This window comes from Thalassophryne amazonica, chromosome 1 (genome assembly GCF_902500255.1).
Source record: "Thalassophryne amazonica chromosome 1, fThaAma1.1, whole genome shotgun sequence".
Lineage (NCBI taxonomy): Eukaryota > Metazoa > Chordata > Actinopteri > Batrachoidiformes > Batrachoididae > Thalassophryne > Thalassophryne amazonica.
Genome location: NC_047103.1, coordinates 93,628,159 through 93,644,134, shown reverse-complemented (window position 1 = coordinate 93,644,134; position 15,976 = coordinate 93,628,159). Strand labels below are relative to the sequence as shown.

The following is a 15,976-nucleotide window of genomic DNA, read 5'->3' as shown; positions in this document are numbered from 1 at the left end:
AGAGACTGAATAAAAATGAATCCTCAACCCTGATAAGTAATGCAACCAGCCAAAACCAGTTATATTATCATAACTGGTGCCAATCATGGCTGACTAAGGGTTATGAAGTAGAAAATACTAAACAGTCTGTTTGGAGGCCCTACACAAGAAAAAAGAAGCAACATGAATAACCATGGCATTTGTTTTATCCTGAAAGATCTTTTAAACTGGGTGTTTTGAAGCCATAGACTGGTATGTTTCCTGTGAATGAATGAATATCAGCCATGAGGAGAAAATATTTCAAGATGTAACCATGGTGTGACTGATACTGGTGTACATGCACGCAAACTGTCACTGTCTTAAGTTGAGTTGATTGTTAAGCCCTATTCTCACTTTCACATACCTGTAAGACTTTGGTTTGAAACCTTGTCCATACTTTGTGAAACGACGGATGTCCCTAAAAGGTGCCTGGAGAAGTGACAATGTGCTATGAAGAGAAGGGACTATGGAGAGACAGTACTTAGACCAGCAGAGTTGAAGATCTTGCAATTTTCTGTGGGAGTGATGAGGATGGACAGGGTTAGGAATGAGCATATCAGAGGCAAGATTAAGATGTTTTGGACATATGCAGAGGAGGGAACCAAGGTACAAAGGGAGAAGGATGCTGAGGATGGAGCCACCAGGCAGGATGAGAATATGGAGGCCAAAGTGGAGGTTTTTTGGATGTGGTGAGGGAGGACATGCAGGTGGTTGATGCGACAGAGGGAGATGCAGAGGATAGGGTGAGATTCCAGCCTCATCCCTCATTCCAGCCTGTGTTTTGCTCTCGTTTTGTCTGTTCTGCCATGTATGACCTTGATTTATTTTTGACCTCGCTTTTGCCATAGCCTTTTTTTTTTTACTTGGACTTGATTTCGTATTCAGCTCATTTTTGACCACGCCTCAGCCTCACATGTGCCAGATACCTGTGCACTGCTGGCTGTCTACTTGTGTATTGTACCTGTGCCTGTTTCAACAACATTAAGCCTTTTGTATTACTCCACCTCCTGAATCCAGGAGTCTGCATTTTGTGTGTAGCATTCTGCTTGTTCCACGTCATGAATCATGACAGAATGAACTGGCCAAACATGGACACAGTGCCCTCAAATCTGGCCGTCCAAACCCGGACATTTCCGTCATCAGGGACATATTTTCCGAAATTAACTATTTCTTTTATTGTTTCCATTCATGCCACACCCCAAGGAAGAAATTTTACTTTTTGGACAAAGCCTAGAACTTAGTGGAAGCCAATTGCTGGCTTTATGACTTCTACCCTGAGTTAGAAGATTTGGACAATTTGTTTGCTACTGGGAGCCTTGCAGTCTGGATGCAGCAGCCTGAGCTACACCTGCCATCCAGCTCACCTTGCTCTGACAGTGAGTCCAACTGGATTGACATAGATGATGATAATGAAGACAGTTCTTCATTAGAGATGGAGAGGCTGGCACTCCAGGCCACTGCTGTGGCTCTTTTCAAGATTCAGGGCTTATTTGTTGAATTTTGGGACAATTCTGGATGGAAGCACAGACAGCAAGCTTTTTTCTGAACTTGATCAGATCCTGCAAGCTGAGGCTAATATGATCACTGCTTTTCCAGAACTCGCAAACATTAAAACCCTGCTCAAGCAAGGTCAAATCCCTTCATGCGTTGAGGACGCCATGGACTACATCTTCAATTCTGATATTTATGAGAACTGCCTTGACATGCCATGCATTATCACTCTGTCTTATGCAGCAGTCTCGTCTCTCTGTTCTTCCACCTCTGTACCTTGCCAGCCAAAGACACGTCCATCATCTTCACTGGGCTTTCGCCCACAATGATCACATCTTGTCCACCACCTACACCAGTCCCATGGTGCTCCTAAGCACGGAAGCCTGCTGTGCCATGTTATTCTACTGGACCGGTCTGACAGCCGTGTGATGTCCCATCACCACAAAGCCTGACTACTGTGTTACCTGACTACTCTAGGGTGATCACTCTCACACAGACATCAGAACCGATCACATCTCCAGGATCGATGGTAGAGCCATCAGGAAAGACCTCCTCATCACAGCTTTCAGCAGTGCACATATTGCAGGAGACATATTCAGCGAGCACAAGTTTCTACAGCAGCGTTTAAAGCGTCATCCTCGGCATGCTCGTCTCTGACTCCATCGGAGCTGTCGCCGTCAGCAGAACCAAGGGTGACATTCACGTTACCACAGCTGTCTGTGGCGCACAGATACTCAAGATCTCCAGCGGCACCTAAAGAGTTGTTCCTGGCGTGCACATCTCAGACACCATCGGCGTCGTAACCACCTCCAGAACTGATGGCGAAGTTCATTCTACCACAGCTCACACCGGCGCATGAATTGACGGGATCATCAGTGGCACCTCCACAGTCGTCAGCAGCGCCGGCCGCATCCGCCACTGTGTGCACACCACCACGCCCATCTGTGGTGCTGGCAGACTTTTCCCCCTTGCTGTTACCTCTAGACCCATCAACGCCTCCCCTGCTTCCTGGATTGCCAGCAGAGCCATTGGGGGAACACATCCATCCAGGCTCTCAGCAGTGCGCACACCTCCAAGTTCATCTGCGGTGCCCACCACTCCAAGACTTTCAGCCTTGACCTCCCTTCAGTGCCACCTCTACCCACCCAATCATGGATGTCATCCATGACTTTGATCTTTGGTTTCACAGCCTGCAAGACAGTTAAGTTGTCTTTGGTCTATTTCTGGACAATGATTCTCAGTTTTTTCTTTCACCAGTTGAGATCACTGGAGATGCAGTGCAATAGCTTATGTCAGAGTCCAGTCATGTCTCCATTTGCACCTCATTTTTTATTACCTTCTCCCGTATTTTGTATTTCGTCCTTTATTTTTGAACAGTGCTTGAATTTTCCCTGCTGGTTTGTTAGTCTTTTGCGTTCTTCTGTTAAGTGGTATTTTTCCACCCCTCAGCTCTCAGTTTGCACTTCTGGCAGTTCTTTTTAGTCCTTTTGTTTGTTGTTGCTGTTGTTTTTTTTTTTTTTGCACCTTTTGCGTACATTTGGTAAACAGTTATGCTACCCATTTAGTTATTTTGCTAATCTATTTGTTCCCTGGCCCTTACAGTATTTTATTTTGTTGGATTTTTCATTTTTTCTGTTCTTTCATTTAGCAAGTGTGTACCTCATGTCATGTCTCTGGTTGCTTACCTCTGTGTCCTTTTGTGGATCTTTTTGCTATCAGTTGCCTTTGGTATAAATTATGTTGTTGGTTTTCTTGCATTTTATGTTCCGTTATTATGTGGTTTTGGTTTCTCTGGGTTTTGTTAACTGATTTTTTTTTATTATTATTTCAGCAGTTTCCATGATATATTTGGATATATTGCAACTAGTGCTTTGCTTTTGGGGCTCCACAGACTCTAGACTGGGTAGACAGGTAGCTGACATTTTTCAAGGGTGGTAATAAATTATGATAAGTTTCTATAATTTTGTAATGGTGTGGAGTCCAGAATGTTTTTAGAATCTTAGACGTCAACAGTTTTTAGAAGACCTCAACCCTTTCATTTCCTGTTAATTATGTAATTTTTTAATGTTAGTTTACTGTCTTAATGTATTTATAAATTGTTTAGCCTCTTGTTATCATATACACATTATTATTAAATTTATAATTATTATTATTTTATTTTATTATTACTTCTGTTCATTTGATTTTTAAATGCACCACAGTGGAAATAAGTGTTTTAACTTTCTTGTGTCATCCATGTATTTTTAACAAATTTACAATTATATTATGTACTTAAATTGAACTTCCTAAATAAAATAATGCACGTACATTTTTAATATATAGATGATTTACCACCCCCTGCATGGCATGTGAGTCCAGAATGTAATTTTCAACTTTCACTGTTTTAGTGTTGTTAGCTAATATCTGTAGTTTCTCCAAAATGTTCCATTTTGGCTGTGTTCATCCTTGACCCAAAATACATAAGCATACAAAATGGCAATTGTCTGCTCTCCCCAGTTTGTCTGTCAGCAAAGTTATACACAGGCACACACGAACACACAGCTTTTTGCTTTTTCTGCATTCTGCCGTAAGCAGGTGTTTTTATTTTTACAAACCCACAAACAGAGACAGTGGAGGAAGACATCAAAGTCACTACCCATCTCACTCATAGTAACGGCAACATGACACATAACTAAACTGACTATACCAATTGAACTACAAAAACAAAACAAATCAGTAACACTAACAACATTGTTAAACTAACATGAACCACAAAAACAACATTTAAACCCCCAAAACCCAGAACTCCCATGGTGCATTGCAGCCCAGTGTCCATTGTTCACTGTTATAATATCTGTCGTTTCTCCAAAAAATTAGTCCTATCAGCTTTCCGTTTTTGTAGCGTTCATCATTGACCCAAAATACATAAGCATACCAAACAGCAAATGTCAGCTCTTCCCAGTATACATATACATGCACAGAGGCCACTTGGCTATTATAATGTAGATGTGGATACATCCAAGTCATAAATAAATAGTGCTGATGTGTTAATCTCCATGTTTGTTTCAGGAATATGGGCTCTGGTCAGAGCAGCGAAACGCTGCACCTTAACCGTTACCTGAACGGGAAAGGTCCTGCATCACTGGAACATCAAGGTCCTTCACACTAAACACACCATTTCTCACTATGTTGTTCTTCTCACATGAGTGTACTGTCTGTGCAGCTGAAGATGGTGCAGCTGGGGTGGACACAGTAGTGAACGGAAAGATGACCTGGGAGGTCCTGCACACAGATCTTCCAGGCTTCCCTAATGATGACACGCTGCAGATCAATTATGAGCTCCCTGATGGTATCCAAACGGTCAGTTTAGCAAATTAAATCTTTCTACTCTGAAATGTAATGGCTCTACTTCAACATAAAGGGCAAGTTCACATTTTAGAACTCCAAACATCTTCACAGTGTCTTCAATGAAGCACCTGAGTGCTGCGCTCATGTTTTCATAGCTGCTTTGTTTCTGAGAATGAAAAAAAAAAAGAATGAATGAGTGTGAAAAAGGGCAGCCACTGTTTGCTCAGATTGGCAGCAGAATAATGCTTGCCATCTAATTTTCAATTTTTAACCAGTGAGTGGTACTCTGTCAGCTTTGTGTATTGTTTATTAATATACTGGTTTATAGCAACCCTACAATAGTCCTCAAAGTTAAGTCTGTTCAATTTCTTTATTGCTGAAGGTGCCCTTTAAAAACAAACAAAATTTTTGAATTGCATGGCAAATAAGAACCACCACCACCACCCTTACCCCCCCCCCCATATATATATATATATATATATATATATATATATATATATATATATATATATACACACACACACAGTGATCCCTCGCTATAATGCGGTTCACCTTTCGCGGCCTCGCAGTTTTGCGGATTTTTTTAGTCCAATTTTGCATGCTTTTTTTTTTTTTTTACAGCGCATTGTGTTCTGCGTCCTCATCAAGCAGGCCGGTCGCGGCACCACGAAGGGAGAGTACGCACATTGTGTTCTGCGTGTCTGTTTATAAGAATCTTCTCACCCAGAAGAAAAAAGAGCGCCGACAGCTACGCATAACTCTGTTCTTCACTTGGAAAAAGACACCTGCACAGAGGTGTGACTCAGTGGAAAAAGGCGCCCTTCTAACATATAAGGGACCCTAAGGATAGTCCTGGGCTGCTGAGTTTGGTGGGTGAGCTAGTATGGTACTATTTTGGGTCCCAGTGCACTGTGAGGTGTATTTGAAGATTATAAAACCATATCTTTGGACTGACTCTGGGTACAGTTCCAGTAACTCGGGAAAATCCTGCTGACAGCTGGGAAAGGCCACAAGCCGGGATCCTTCTGAGGCATGTGAGACCAATAGGCCACTTATGAGCCTGAGCATTTGGGTGATATTTGTCTATCTTTTCTCTGTGTTTCCCCAGTAGTTATGTACCTTTTTTGACTTAGTGGGAGAGCTGTATGCGTGCACCTTTAAATGTTAAATACGAGGTCTATTAGAAAAGAAACCGACAGTTTTATTTTTTTAAAAAACTATATGGATTTGAATCGTGTGATTACATCAGCCAAGCTTGAACCCTTGTGCGCATGCGTGAGTTTTTTCACGCCTGTCGGTGACGTCATTCCCCTGTGAGCACGCCTTGTGGAAGGAGTGGTCCAGCCCCCTCGTCGGATTTTCATTGTCTGAGAAGTTGCTGAGAGACTGGCGCTGTGCTTGATCAAAATTTTTTCAAAAACTGTGAGGCACATCCGAGTGGACACCATTCGAGAAATTCAGCTGGTTTTCTGTGAAAATTTTAACGGCTGATGAGAGATTTTGGATCGTTTCTATCGCTGTAAGGACTTCCCACGGAGCGGGACGTCGCGCAGCACTCCGAGGCGATGTTGTCATCCTGTTTCAAGCTGAAAACCTCCAAATTTAAGCCTCTGTAGACCCAGGACATCGTGAGAGAACAGAGAACTTTCAGAAGAGGTCGGAATCAGCAGTTTATCTGGACATTCCACTGTTAAAGGAGATTTTTTTTAATGAAAGACGTGCGGACGGATTGGCGCAGCTGCCACAGGAAAAACACTTCTGTGTTGATAACCATTTGTAAAATCCAGGCGGCCTTTGGTGGTTTTCAGTTGAGTGAGTATCTGAGAAATTGTTTAACAGCAGGGCATGTTCCAACTTGTTCTTAAGGCTTCCAACGGAGGTGTTTTTCCTGTGGCGGCCGCACCGCGCTGGCTGCGAGCTGACGCGCCAATCCGTCCGCACGTCTTTCATTAAAACAAAATCTCCTTTAACAGTGGAATGTCTGGATAAACTGCTGATTCTGACCTCTTCTGAAAGTTCTCTGTTCTCTCACGATGTCCTGGGTCAACACAGGCTTAAATTTGGAGGTTTTCAGCTTGAAATAGGATGACGACGTCGCCTCGGAGCACTGCGCGACATCCCGCTCCGTGGGAAGTCCTTACAGCGATAGAAACAATCCAAAATCTCTCATCAGCCGTTAAAATTTTCACAGAAAACCAGCTGAATTTCTCGAATGGTGTCCACTCAGATGTGCCTCACAGTTTTTGAAAAAAAATTTGATCAAGCACAGCGCTAGTCTCTCAGCAACTTCTCAGACAAAGGAATTCTGACGAGGGGGCTGGACCACTCCTTCCACAAGGCGTGCTCACAGGCGAATAACGTCACCGACAGGCATGAAAAAACTCTCGCATGCCCACGAGGATTCAAGCTTGGTTGATGTAATCACACGTGATTCAAATCCATATGCTTTTTAAAAAAAATAATAAGGTTGGATATTTTTCTAACAGACCTCGTAGACTGCATTTATATAGTGTTTATCCATCTGCAACAGATGCTCAAAGTGCTTTACAATTATGCCTCACATTCACCCATTCACACTCACACACCTATGTAAGGGTGCTGCCATAGAAAACGGGGAAAAAATGGTTAAAAGTAAGTGTCACAGTCCAAGGGCAAAATTTCAGCTCAGTGCTTAAACATACCATTGGTCCTTAGTATTTGGACAATGACACAATTGTTGGTAATTTTGATTGTATACACCAGTGCAATGGCATTGACAGGAGGCAATCAAGATCTGCTTGGAGTGCAGGGTTTCAGCTTTAATTGAAATGTTTAAAAGGTCATTTGAATGTGCGAGGGAGTTTTTCCTTACACCCCTATTCCACAGGGTGTCGTCCTAATAGCCCACAATCCAAAAAGTGCAAAAACAGGAGGAAATGGCTTAATACAGCTTACCTCCTAACAGGCTGGCGTATAAAGTGCAGACCTGGCAACTGGCTGGCTTATAAAGTGCAGGCCTGGTAACTTGCCTGAAAATGAAAGTAATTTGCTGAGTCCTTGGCCAGAACTGCATCAAATGCTGCAACTGCTTCAAATTTTTACCCTGATGTAACACAATGCCATACTCACTAATAATACCCTGTTTAAAGATGCCCTGTTAAGACAATGACCACGCACTAGCAACCGTTCTTTCTTGTTTATCCCAAATAGCTAATCAAGGCATATTTTGAAGCATCACAGTAATGTCTTGATCCATCATTTTGTCAATCTTGAAGAGAGTTAGCATATGCAGTAGATGTGGTCATCATCTGCATCAGTTTGAAATGGGGGTGAGCTTTTCAAAAATTTCATCTTGATTCACCTTTCGGGTGTTTGTAGGCGTAACAGCTTCAGTCATGTTCAAGCATCTTTAAACAGGGTAGTCCCTGTGAGTGCAGCTTGAAACGTGTTTGATTGTGCTCCATCAGGTTAAAAATTTGAAGCAAAAGCAGCGTTTGTTGTGGTTCTGGTTGCAGGTACGAGGTCTGTGAGAAAAGTAACGGACCTTTATTATTTTTTTCAAAAACTATATGGATTTGAATCACGTGTGATTACATCAGACATGCTTGAACCCTCGTGGGCATGAGAGTTTTTTCACGCCTGTCGGTTACGTCATTCGCCTGTGGGCAGTCTTTGAGTGAGGAGTGGCCCACCCTCTCGTCGATTTTTTCATTGTTTAGGAATGGCTCAGAGACTGCTGCTTTGTTTGATAAAAAATTTTTCAAAACCTGTAAGGCACAACTGAGTGGACACCATTCGATAAATTCAGCTGGTTTTCGGTGAACATTTTAACGGCTGATGAGAGATTTTTGGAGTTTTACTGTCGCCGTAAGGATGGCCCACGGCACCTGACGGCGATCTGTGCTCCGAGGCGGCGGCGTCTTGCTGTTTCAAGCTGAAAACTTCCTAATTTCAGGCTCTGTGGACCCAAGACGTCGTGAGATAACAGAGAACTTTCAGAAGAATTCGGGATCAGGAGTTTATCCAGACATTCCACTGTTAAAGGAGATTTTGTAATCAAAGAACGTGCAGGCAGATTCGCATGTCGGGCCGGACCCAACCGCGGGGGGTTGCCACAGGAAAAACACCTCCGTTGGAAACCTTAACGGACAAGTTGGAACATGCCCAAGCTGTTAAACAATTTCTCAGATACTCACTTGTTGAAAGCCGTCAAAAGCCGCCTGAATTTTACAAATGGTTTTCAACACGGAGGTGTTTTTCATGTCGCAGCGCAGACGGATTTGCCACGTCGTCACGGATCCGACTCGGCAAAATCTCCTTTAACAGTGGAATGTCCGGGTAAACTCCTGATGCCGGCTTCTTCTGAAACTTCTCTGTTCTCTGACGATGTCCTGGGTGAACAGAGCTTTAAATTAGGATGTTTTCAGCTCGAAACAGCCAGATGGACGCCACCTCCGACCGCGCCGCGCCGATCCGCTTTGTGGGCTGTGCTTAAAGCGAAAGAAACTCCACAATCTCTCATCAGCCGTTAAACTTTACACCGAAAACCAGCTGAATTTCTCGAATAGTGTCCACACGGATATCCCTCACCGGTCCTGAAAAAATTTGATAAAGCAACGCGTGCCGTCTCCCTGCAGCTTCTCAGACAAAGAGATTCCGACGGGGGAGAGTCCACACCTCACTCAAAGCCTGCCCACAGGCGAATGACGTCACCGACAGGCATGACAAAACTCACGCATGCGCAGGAGGGTTCAAGCTTGTCTGACGTAAAAACATATGAATCAAATCCATTTATTTTTTGAAAAAAATTAAAAGGGCCGCTTTTTTTTATCACAGACCTCGTATATGTTTTATTAGCCAACCAGTTTCCAGGTCTACACCTTATAAGCAAGCATGATAGGAGGCATGCTGGAGTAAGCTGTTTCATCCCATTTTTTCACTTTTGTGGATCATGGGTGATCACAATACAATGGTGCCCTGTGGAATAGGGATGTACTACTTATACCAAGTTTGTTCAAGAATGACAAAGATAGATCAAGAAGTTACTATGGTGCTGCAAAACATGCTCCACTTTGCTATTCATGATAAAATGAGAAGGAACGGTGCTCTGTGGAATAGCCCCATCCCCACTGTACTTGCCTATGTGCTTGCTTGGGGGGGGGGGGGGGGCTTATGTTGTAATTTGGTGATATATAAATAAATTAATTAACCATTTCAGACTTTCAACCATTACGCCACAAAGCTGTAACTAATGCTGCACCAGACAAAAGCTGTACTATGCTGTACAGTACATCGAGTCTTAGCCAGAGAAGCCTGTGAATCTTTCAGAGTTGCCATGGCTGTCTTAGTGGCTTTCCTCACTATTCTTCTTGGGCACTCGACCAGTTTTTGAGACTTTCCAGCTCCACAGAGACTTTCCATACAGTACAATACCATTTGTATTTCATAATGAATGACAAATTAATTCCAAGAAATGTTCAGTGCCTTGGAAATGTTGATGCATCCATCCCTGAGAAAACTATATGGAAAATGATGATGTCACCATACCGAGTGCGACATGCCCAGATGTGTGGCGCACAGACAATGTGTGTCATGTCCTGCATATGTATTCTATGCAAATAAGCCTCTCTGCACCTTTGTTGTTTGTTACTGTCTTGGCTCCTGCGCAGGCAATCAGTAATGCTCATTCCTGTCTCACCAACTTGTATTTGTGTTATGCACACAACAATCTGTCTCTGACGAACTGTCTCTCATATTGATATTCCCGACAGGACCCCTGTGTGGGTGGTGGGCGATTGTCTGTTCTCGGTTCTGTGTATGTGAAGTTGTTTCCTGAAAAGATGACTCGCATACTAGTGTTTTCTGTCTCGCTTGTGTATTCTTGCTGTAGATACGGCAACATTCTCTTGGTCCCCCTGTAACACTTTCTGACCCCTGTGGTGCTTTCTCTGGCAGGACTTGTGTGGGGTAACAGGTGGGGCTGAGCTGTGTAAATGTCTGTGACTTCTGGGGATCACTACAACAAAGTGATTAAGATGTAGAAAGAAATAATGCAATGAGAAATAAATGGTGCGAACTTGCATTGCCAAAATGGAGAAACTGTACCTCCTTCATCTATTAAAACTTCTACAATATTTAGTTTGTCTAATTACTTGTGGCCTCTGAAAATGGAGGGACTATTATGGGCGGTGATGGTCTAGTGGTTAAATCATTGGGCTTGAGACCAGAGGATCTTCGGTTCAAATCCCAACCTGACCAGAAAATCACTCAGGGCCCTTGGGCATGTTCTTTAATCTCCAGGTTGTTATGGCAGCACCCTCACATCAGGGCGCATGTAAGGCATGGTTTGAGGTTTTGAGTGTCTGATGCTGATGGAAAAGCGCTATATACTATAAATAGATTTCCGACCATAAAATATTGCATTGACAGTATTTGACCGTTTCACATTTGATGTATTACTCCGCGCCCTGACCGCATTGGTACGCAGATGCCAATAATGGAGCTGTCAGCTAACAGCGATGCTGAAGACACTGTTGCTACTGTAAGCTTTGCAGGCCGAATTACTTACAGAAGAATGCAAACTAAAGAATTGGATTAGAATGGGTCTGATGATTTGCGAATGTTAATGTTAATGCTGGATTATGGTCACAAATATTCATTTTACCAGCTCCGCTAAGGCATTGTAAAATTCCTTTCTACCAGGTTTTATAACTAAATTCAGTTCAGGGTTTTAAACATTGTTATTGTGGTTCATGTTAGTTTAACAGTGTTGTCAGTGTTATTGATTTATTGTGTTTTGTAGTTGGTTTACTCAGTTTAGTTGTGTCATGGTGTCATTACCATGAGTAAAAAGAGTATTGCTTTTGATGTCTTCAGCCACCGTCTCTGTTTGAGCGTGTGTAAAAATTATAAGCACTAGCTTGCAGCAGAATGAGGAAAAAACAAAAAGCTCTGCATACATGGACTGGGGAGGGCTGACATTTGCTGTTTGGTATACTTAAGCATTTTGGGTCAAGAATGAATGCTGCAAAAACAGAATGTTGATAGCACTTAATAGTTTTGGAGAAATTAGCAATTTTAACTAACCAGTAAACAATGGACATTGTGCTGCAATGCACCATGGGAGTTTGGAGTTTAGAGGTTTTAAATGTTATTATTGTGGCTCATGTTAGTTTAACAGTGTTGTTAGTGTTATTGATTTATTGTGTTTTTGTAGTTCAGTTGGTTTAGTCAGTTTAGTGTGATGTTGTTAACATGAGTGCGTTAACTGTCAAGCATGTGTGCGTGCAAAGTCTATCACGCCTCCTTGTGTGTTCTTGGCCTCCAGCCTGTTGCATCAACCACACCTTTTTGCCTGATGATTTTTGTACTGCTGCTTTTCTTTGACTGCCCACTCATGTACCGACTTCTGCTTTCCACAACAGTAAAGTGTCGCGGCTCGTCTTTAGTCTTCTCAGGATGTCGTCTTTTAGATAACACAAACTAATTGCAAGTGATATGCTAGAAAATGACACAACACTTTAGAATAATTCAGCCTTAAGCAAGATAAAATGCACAGAGTTTTAAGTTTATTTAAGCCTTCGACACAAAGCTTAGACAAACTGAGTCCTCTAGAGAGACTGAATATGACAACCGCGCTCGTCTATTTATTGGAGACCCGCGGGCATCGCTCCTCCTTCGACTTTTTTATTTATTTCATTCCCAAGACATGGTTTTCTATTGGAAGCGTCCTCTAGTGAACCCTAAGCAGGTGTTAGGCCATTATTTCAATGTGACAAACGCTCCCATTAAAACATGAAGGATTTACAACTGATTTTTTTAAAAGACCTTCAGCCACAGGTGCAGCTGGCCTGAGGCCCCCCCCGCACGTGGCCTCAGTCACACGTGCAGCTGGCCTGAGGCCTCTGCACGCGGCCTGCGGGAAAGCACCTAAAAGGCCTTGGAAAGCCCCTGACAGACTAAATGACTAATAGAGCCCTTTTTTTGGGTTGAACACCTGCTAGTTCAACCAGAGGACATACAGTTCGGATCAGGACACTTGATAGTTCATCACAGTTCAAATATGGACCTAAAAATTCTTCTACAGTCCCTCCTCTGGGACTCGAAAGAGTCCCATTACATCAACTATACTCTTGGGTTGTTTACTGACAAGACATCCTCATTTGTGCATTGCAATAAAAAAGAAAAACACAGCACTCGACTTACTGATAACTCTGGTGCGGATATGAATATCAGTGATACTTCACACGGTAAATATATTGCAGTGCAGGTGAACCTACATACTAAGGCACAAGGTGAGCAATTAGCTGGATTATATCAACACAAGGTGACATTCAAACATTGAGTTTTGGTGTAATTCAAGGCACTTAAAATGGCCACATAAAACAAGTTACATCAACCTCTTAATCATGGCAAAGTAAAGGCTTCACATTGACATCAGTGCAACCAATCATCTTCTGGCATCTATTGACTCACTCAACCAGAGGCTCCAACCCATTATACTTGGTTCTACATATTATTTTGTTAAAGCGTCACACATTTATTATTTAAATGCATCAAATAACCCCTACGTTACCACTATTTAGTCAACCAATCAATAACTATTCTAAGGTTAGCGTAGCTATGTCTAGTTAAATGATAAACACAATAAATGGTTTCCCTTCATGTCCGTCCTTAAGTCATTTGCCTTAGTCAATCGTATAATGGTTTTCATTATAGGCCATTTCTCAACATTCTCCACTTTGTTTTTCTTCTTTTTCAGCTTGTTTTCTAATGCCCTTTTTGGCTAGACGCCAAATTTAGGCGATGCATGTCTCTTGAGGCATGCTATAATTTAAGAAAAAAGGGGTCCCTATGGTGCATCTTTACTACTAAATCTACAAACACGCCGTGTAAGGGTCCCCTTTTTATAACTTTGCAATGTGATATCTATGTGTATGCATTTAGCTTTATCTGTGTTACGCAGATGATGGTAAGGACAGACATTTACCCAACCTTCGTTACTAACATATATCCTTCTTTGTTTTATTTACACTCAGATTTCTGAAACCAGTCCGCAATTCAAACTCAAGAACCAAGATCATAGTCCGTGTTCAGTGCCATTACGTCAGTCCGCGCTCCTCAGCATTTACTCAGCATCTGAAGTTTTGGGAGAAGTTGGGGAACATGGGGAGGTTGGCCTTTCAGGGGTAGTGGGGGAAGGATCAGGAATTCTGGCTTTCAGACAGTCGTGCAGTTCTCTGATGGATATTTCCAGTGGATATTTCCAGCTCCTTGTGCTGCTTGGCCAGGTTGTACAGGGCCCCCAGAGAATTCTTGCCCACATTCAGGGTGGTGGTGGCCAGCCCTAGCTGTTCCCTTTCCATATGCTCCATCATGCAGGCTAGCATGTCCATACTAGACTGAAGACCACACAGTTGAGTATGGAGGCCCTCCTGAGCACAAGAGATGTTGGCATTGTCACGGTGTATCCTGAACAGGTATGCAGCTGTCTGACTTAGTTGTGGCATGATTTCCTCAAATAGCTCATGGGGAATGTGATTTGTGAGGGGCAGGAGCTGCTCCAAGGTTTTTGGAACAGACTCTTGTGGAAGACGAAGCTCTCGAACCAAGATTGCCATGTCCTGTGGGGTGACCATGACCAGATTAAGGTTGTGCAGTCCAGGGGACAGGAAGTACAAGGGGGAAGGCATTTCGTGTGTGGGGGGAGTATTGTTGATGTCGCACAGGAAAGTGGGTGGGACACTCTGGGCATTTAGCAGCCTGTACAAAGCTCCCCTCTGTCCTGGTGGGTGAGTTCGGCTAAGGTCTACCCCTGCTGATCCTCCTCCAGAGGTACTGGGCTGATCAGAATATCTCTCCTGCCTTGGGGGTGGAAAGCTGGGGACAGGTCCTAGCAGCGAATTGGGTCTAGGATGCACTCGGGCGGTTGCTGCATATGGCCGACCTTGGCTGCCTCCCCTGGAGGGTATCGTTGCCACTGGCACATGTGACTGTCTCCATGGCATCTGCGGAAGGGGTGTGTTCCTGAGTCCAAAGGGTCCTTCAGGTGATGGTGGAGTCCTCGGGCCGACTCTTGCTGCAGGCAGATTCTGTGAAGCTGTCATCGCTAGGTGCTGGAACGATGAAGATCCTTCTGTTGCCAACTGGTTTAGCTGCTGGATGGATGGCGGCTGTGGCGACCAATCATGTCTCGACCATCCCTCCTGTATATCCTCTTCTCCAAACAGTTCTGAGAGTCCAATCAGACTTGATAGAGGCAGATCAGGCATAGGTCCCTGATCAGGGGAGTCTGGTCTCTCAGCCATACTCCTGTGTCCTAGTAATATACATATACGTTCATTATTACAGCTCCATGTCATTCTTTCAGATATTGTCTATCCTATCCCTCATTTTTGTGGGTGCATGTGTGTGAATATAAATGTGCGTGCATGTCTTCTTCCTTGTCTACAATATCACCAAGCACGGTCCATCCCAGTCCTCCCTATCTGGGGTGTACGCCACAATATTAGGGAGCTGGGGGCTGTCAGGGAGGATAATTGGTATTTCATCCATTTCCATATATTCTGGTTCTCTGTCTGTTTCGTTGGTGCTTTCTTCCAGGGCTCGGATGGCTAACAGTGGGAGCTGTCCTACTGTGGATGAAATCAATTTATTGACCAGAAATGTTATCAAGGGAATACCACAACATATTACCAGCAAGACCGCCAGCCCTGTTAGTGCCAAGACTACACCTATCTGGTATAACCAGTCTTTCCATGATATCCACCCTCTCCTCAGAGTCCCAAACAGTGAAAACAGTGGGCCAATATTCATTCCATTCCCTACAATGTATCCAGAATCGTCAGTTTCATTTCTCCCTCCTATGGAGTTACTTAACAGTTCCTGTTGCATCTCTTCAAGTGTGATTAAGAGCTCTGTCAAATTTCCGTCTTCCCCTGTACGCATGGGAATAGCTGTGCACCATTCGGTGGCTTTGATCATAATACAAACTCCTTGTTCATCAGCCATCATCATCTCGATAGCTAATCTGTTTTGCATTGTCATTAGCGAGGTGGCGTGCAGTTGTTCGGTTAAGGCTCCTACTGCTGCCAGTGTCCAGTTCAGGTATCTTTGCTGATTATACCACAAGTAATTAATCCACTGCACCTCCTGGAACCTA

The 15,976-nt window shown here is 43.4% G+C and overlaps 1 protein-coding gene across 1 annotated transcript in view; it reads left to right on the top strand.

The window, feature by feature from the left end:
* Positions 1-15,976, top strand: part of dtx3l1 (deltex E3 ubiquitin ligase 3L1) — a 75,914-nt gene that overhangs the window by 21,568 nt on the left and 38,370 nt on the right. The window contains exons 2-3 of the mRNA XM_034172747.1: positions 4,558-4,643; positions 4,712-4,848. Coding sequence (XP_034028638.1) covers positions 4,562-4,643; positions 4,712-4,848 — 219 coding nt within the window. The 5' untranslated portion in view covers positions 4,558-4,561. The remainder of the gene's footprint in view (positions 1-4,557; positions 4,644-4,711; positions 4,849-15,976) is intronic.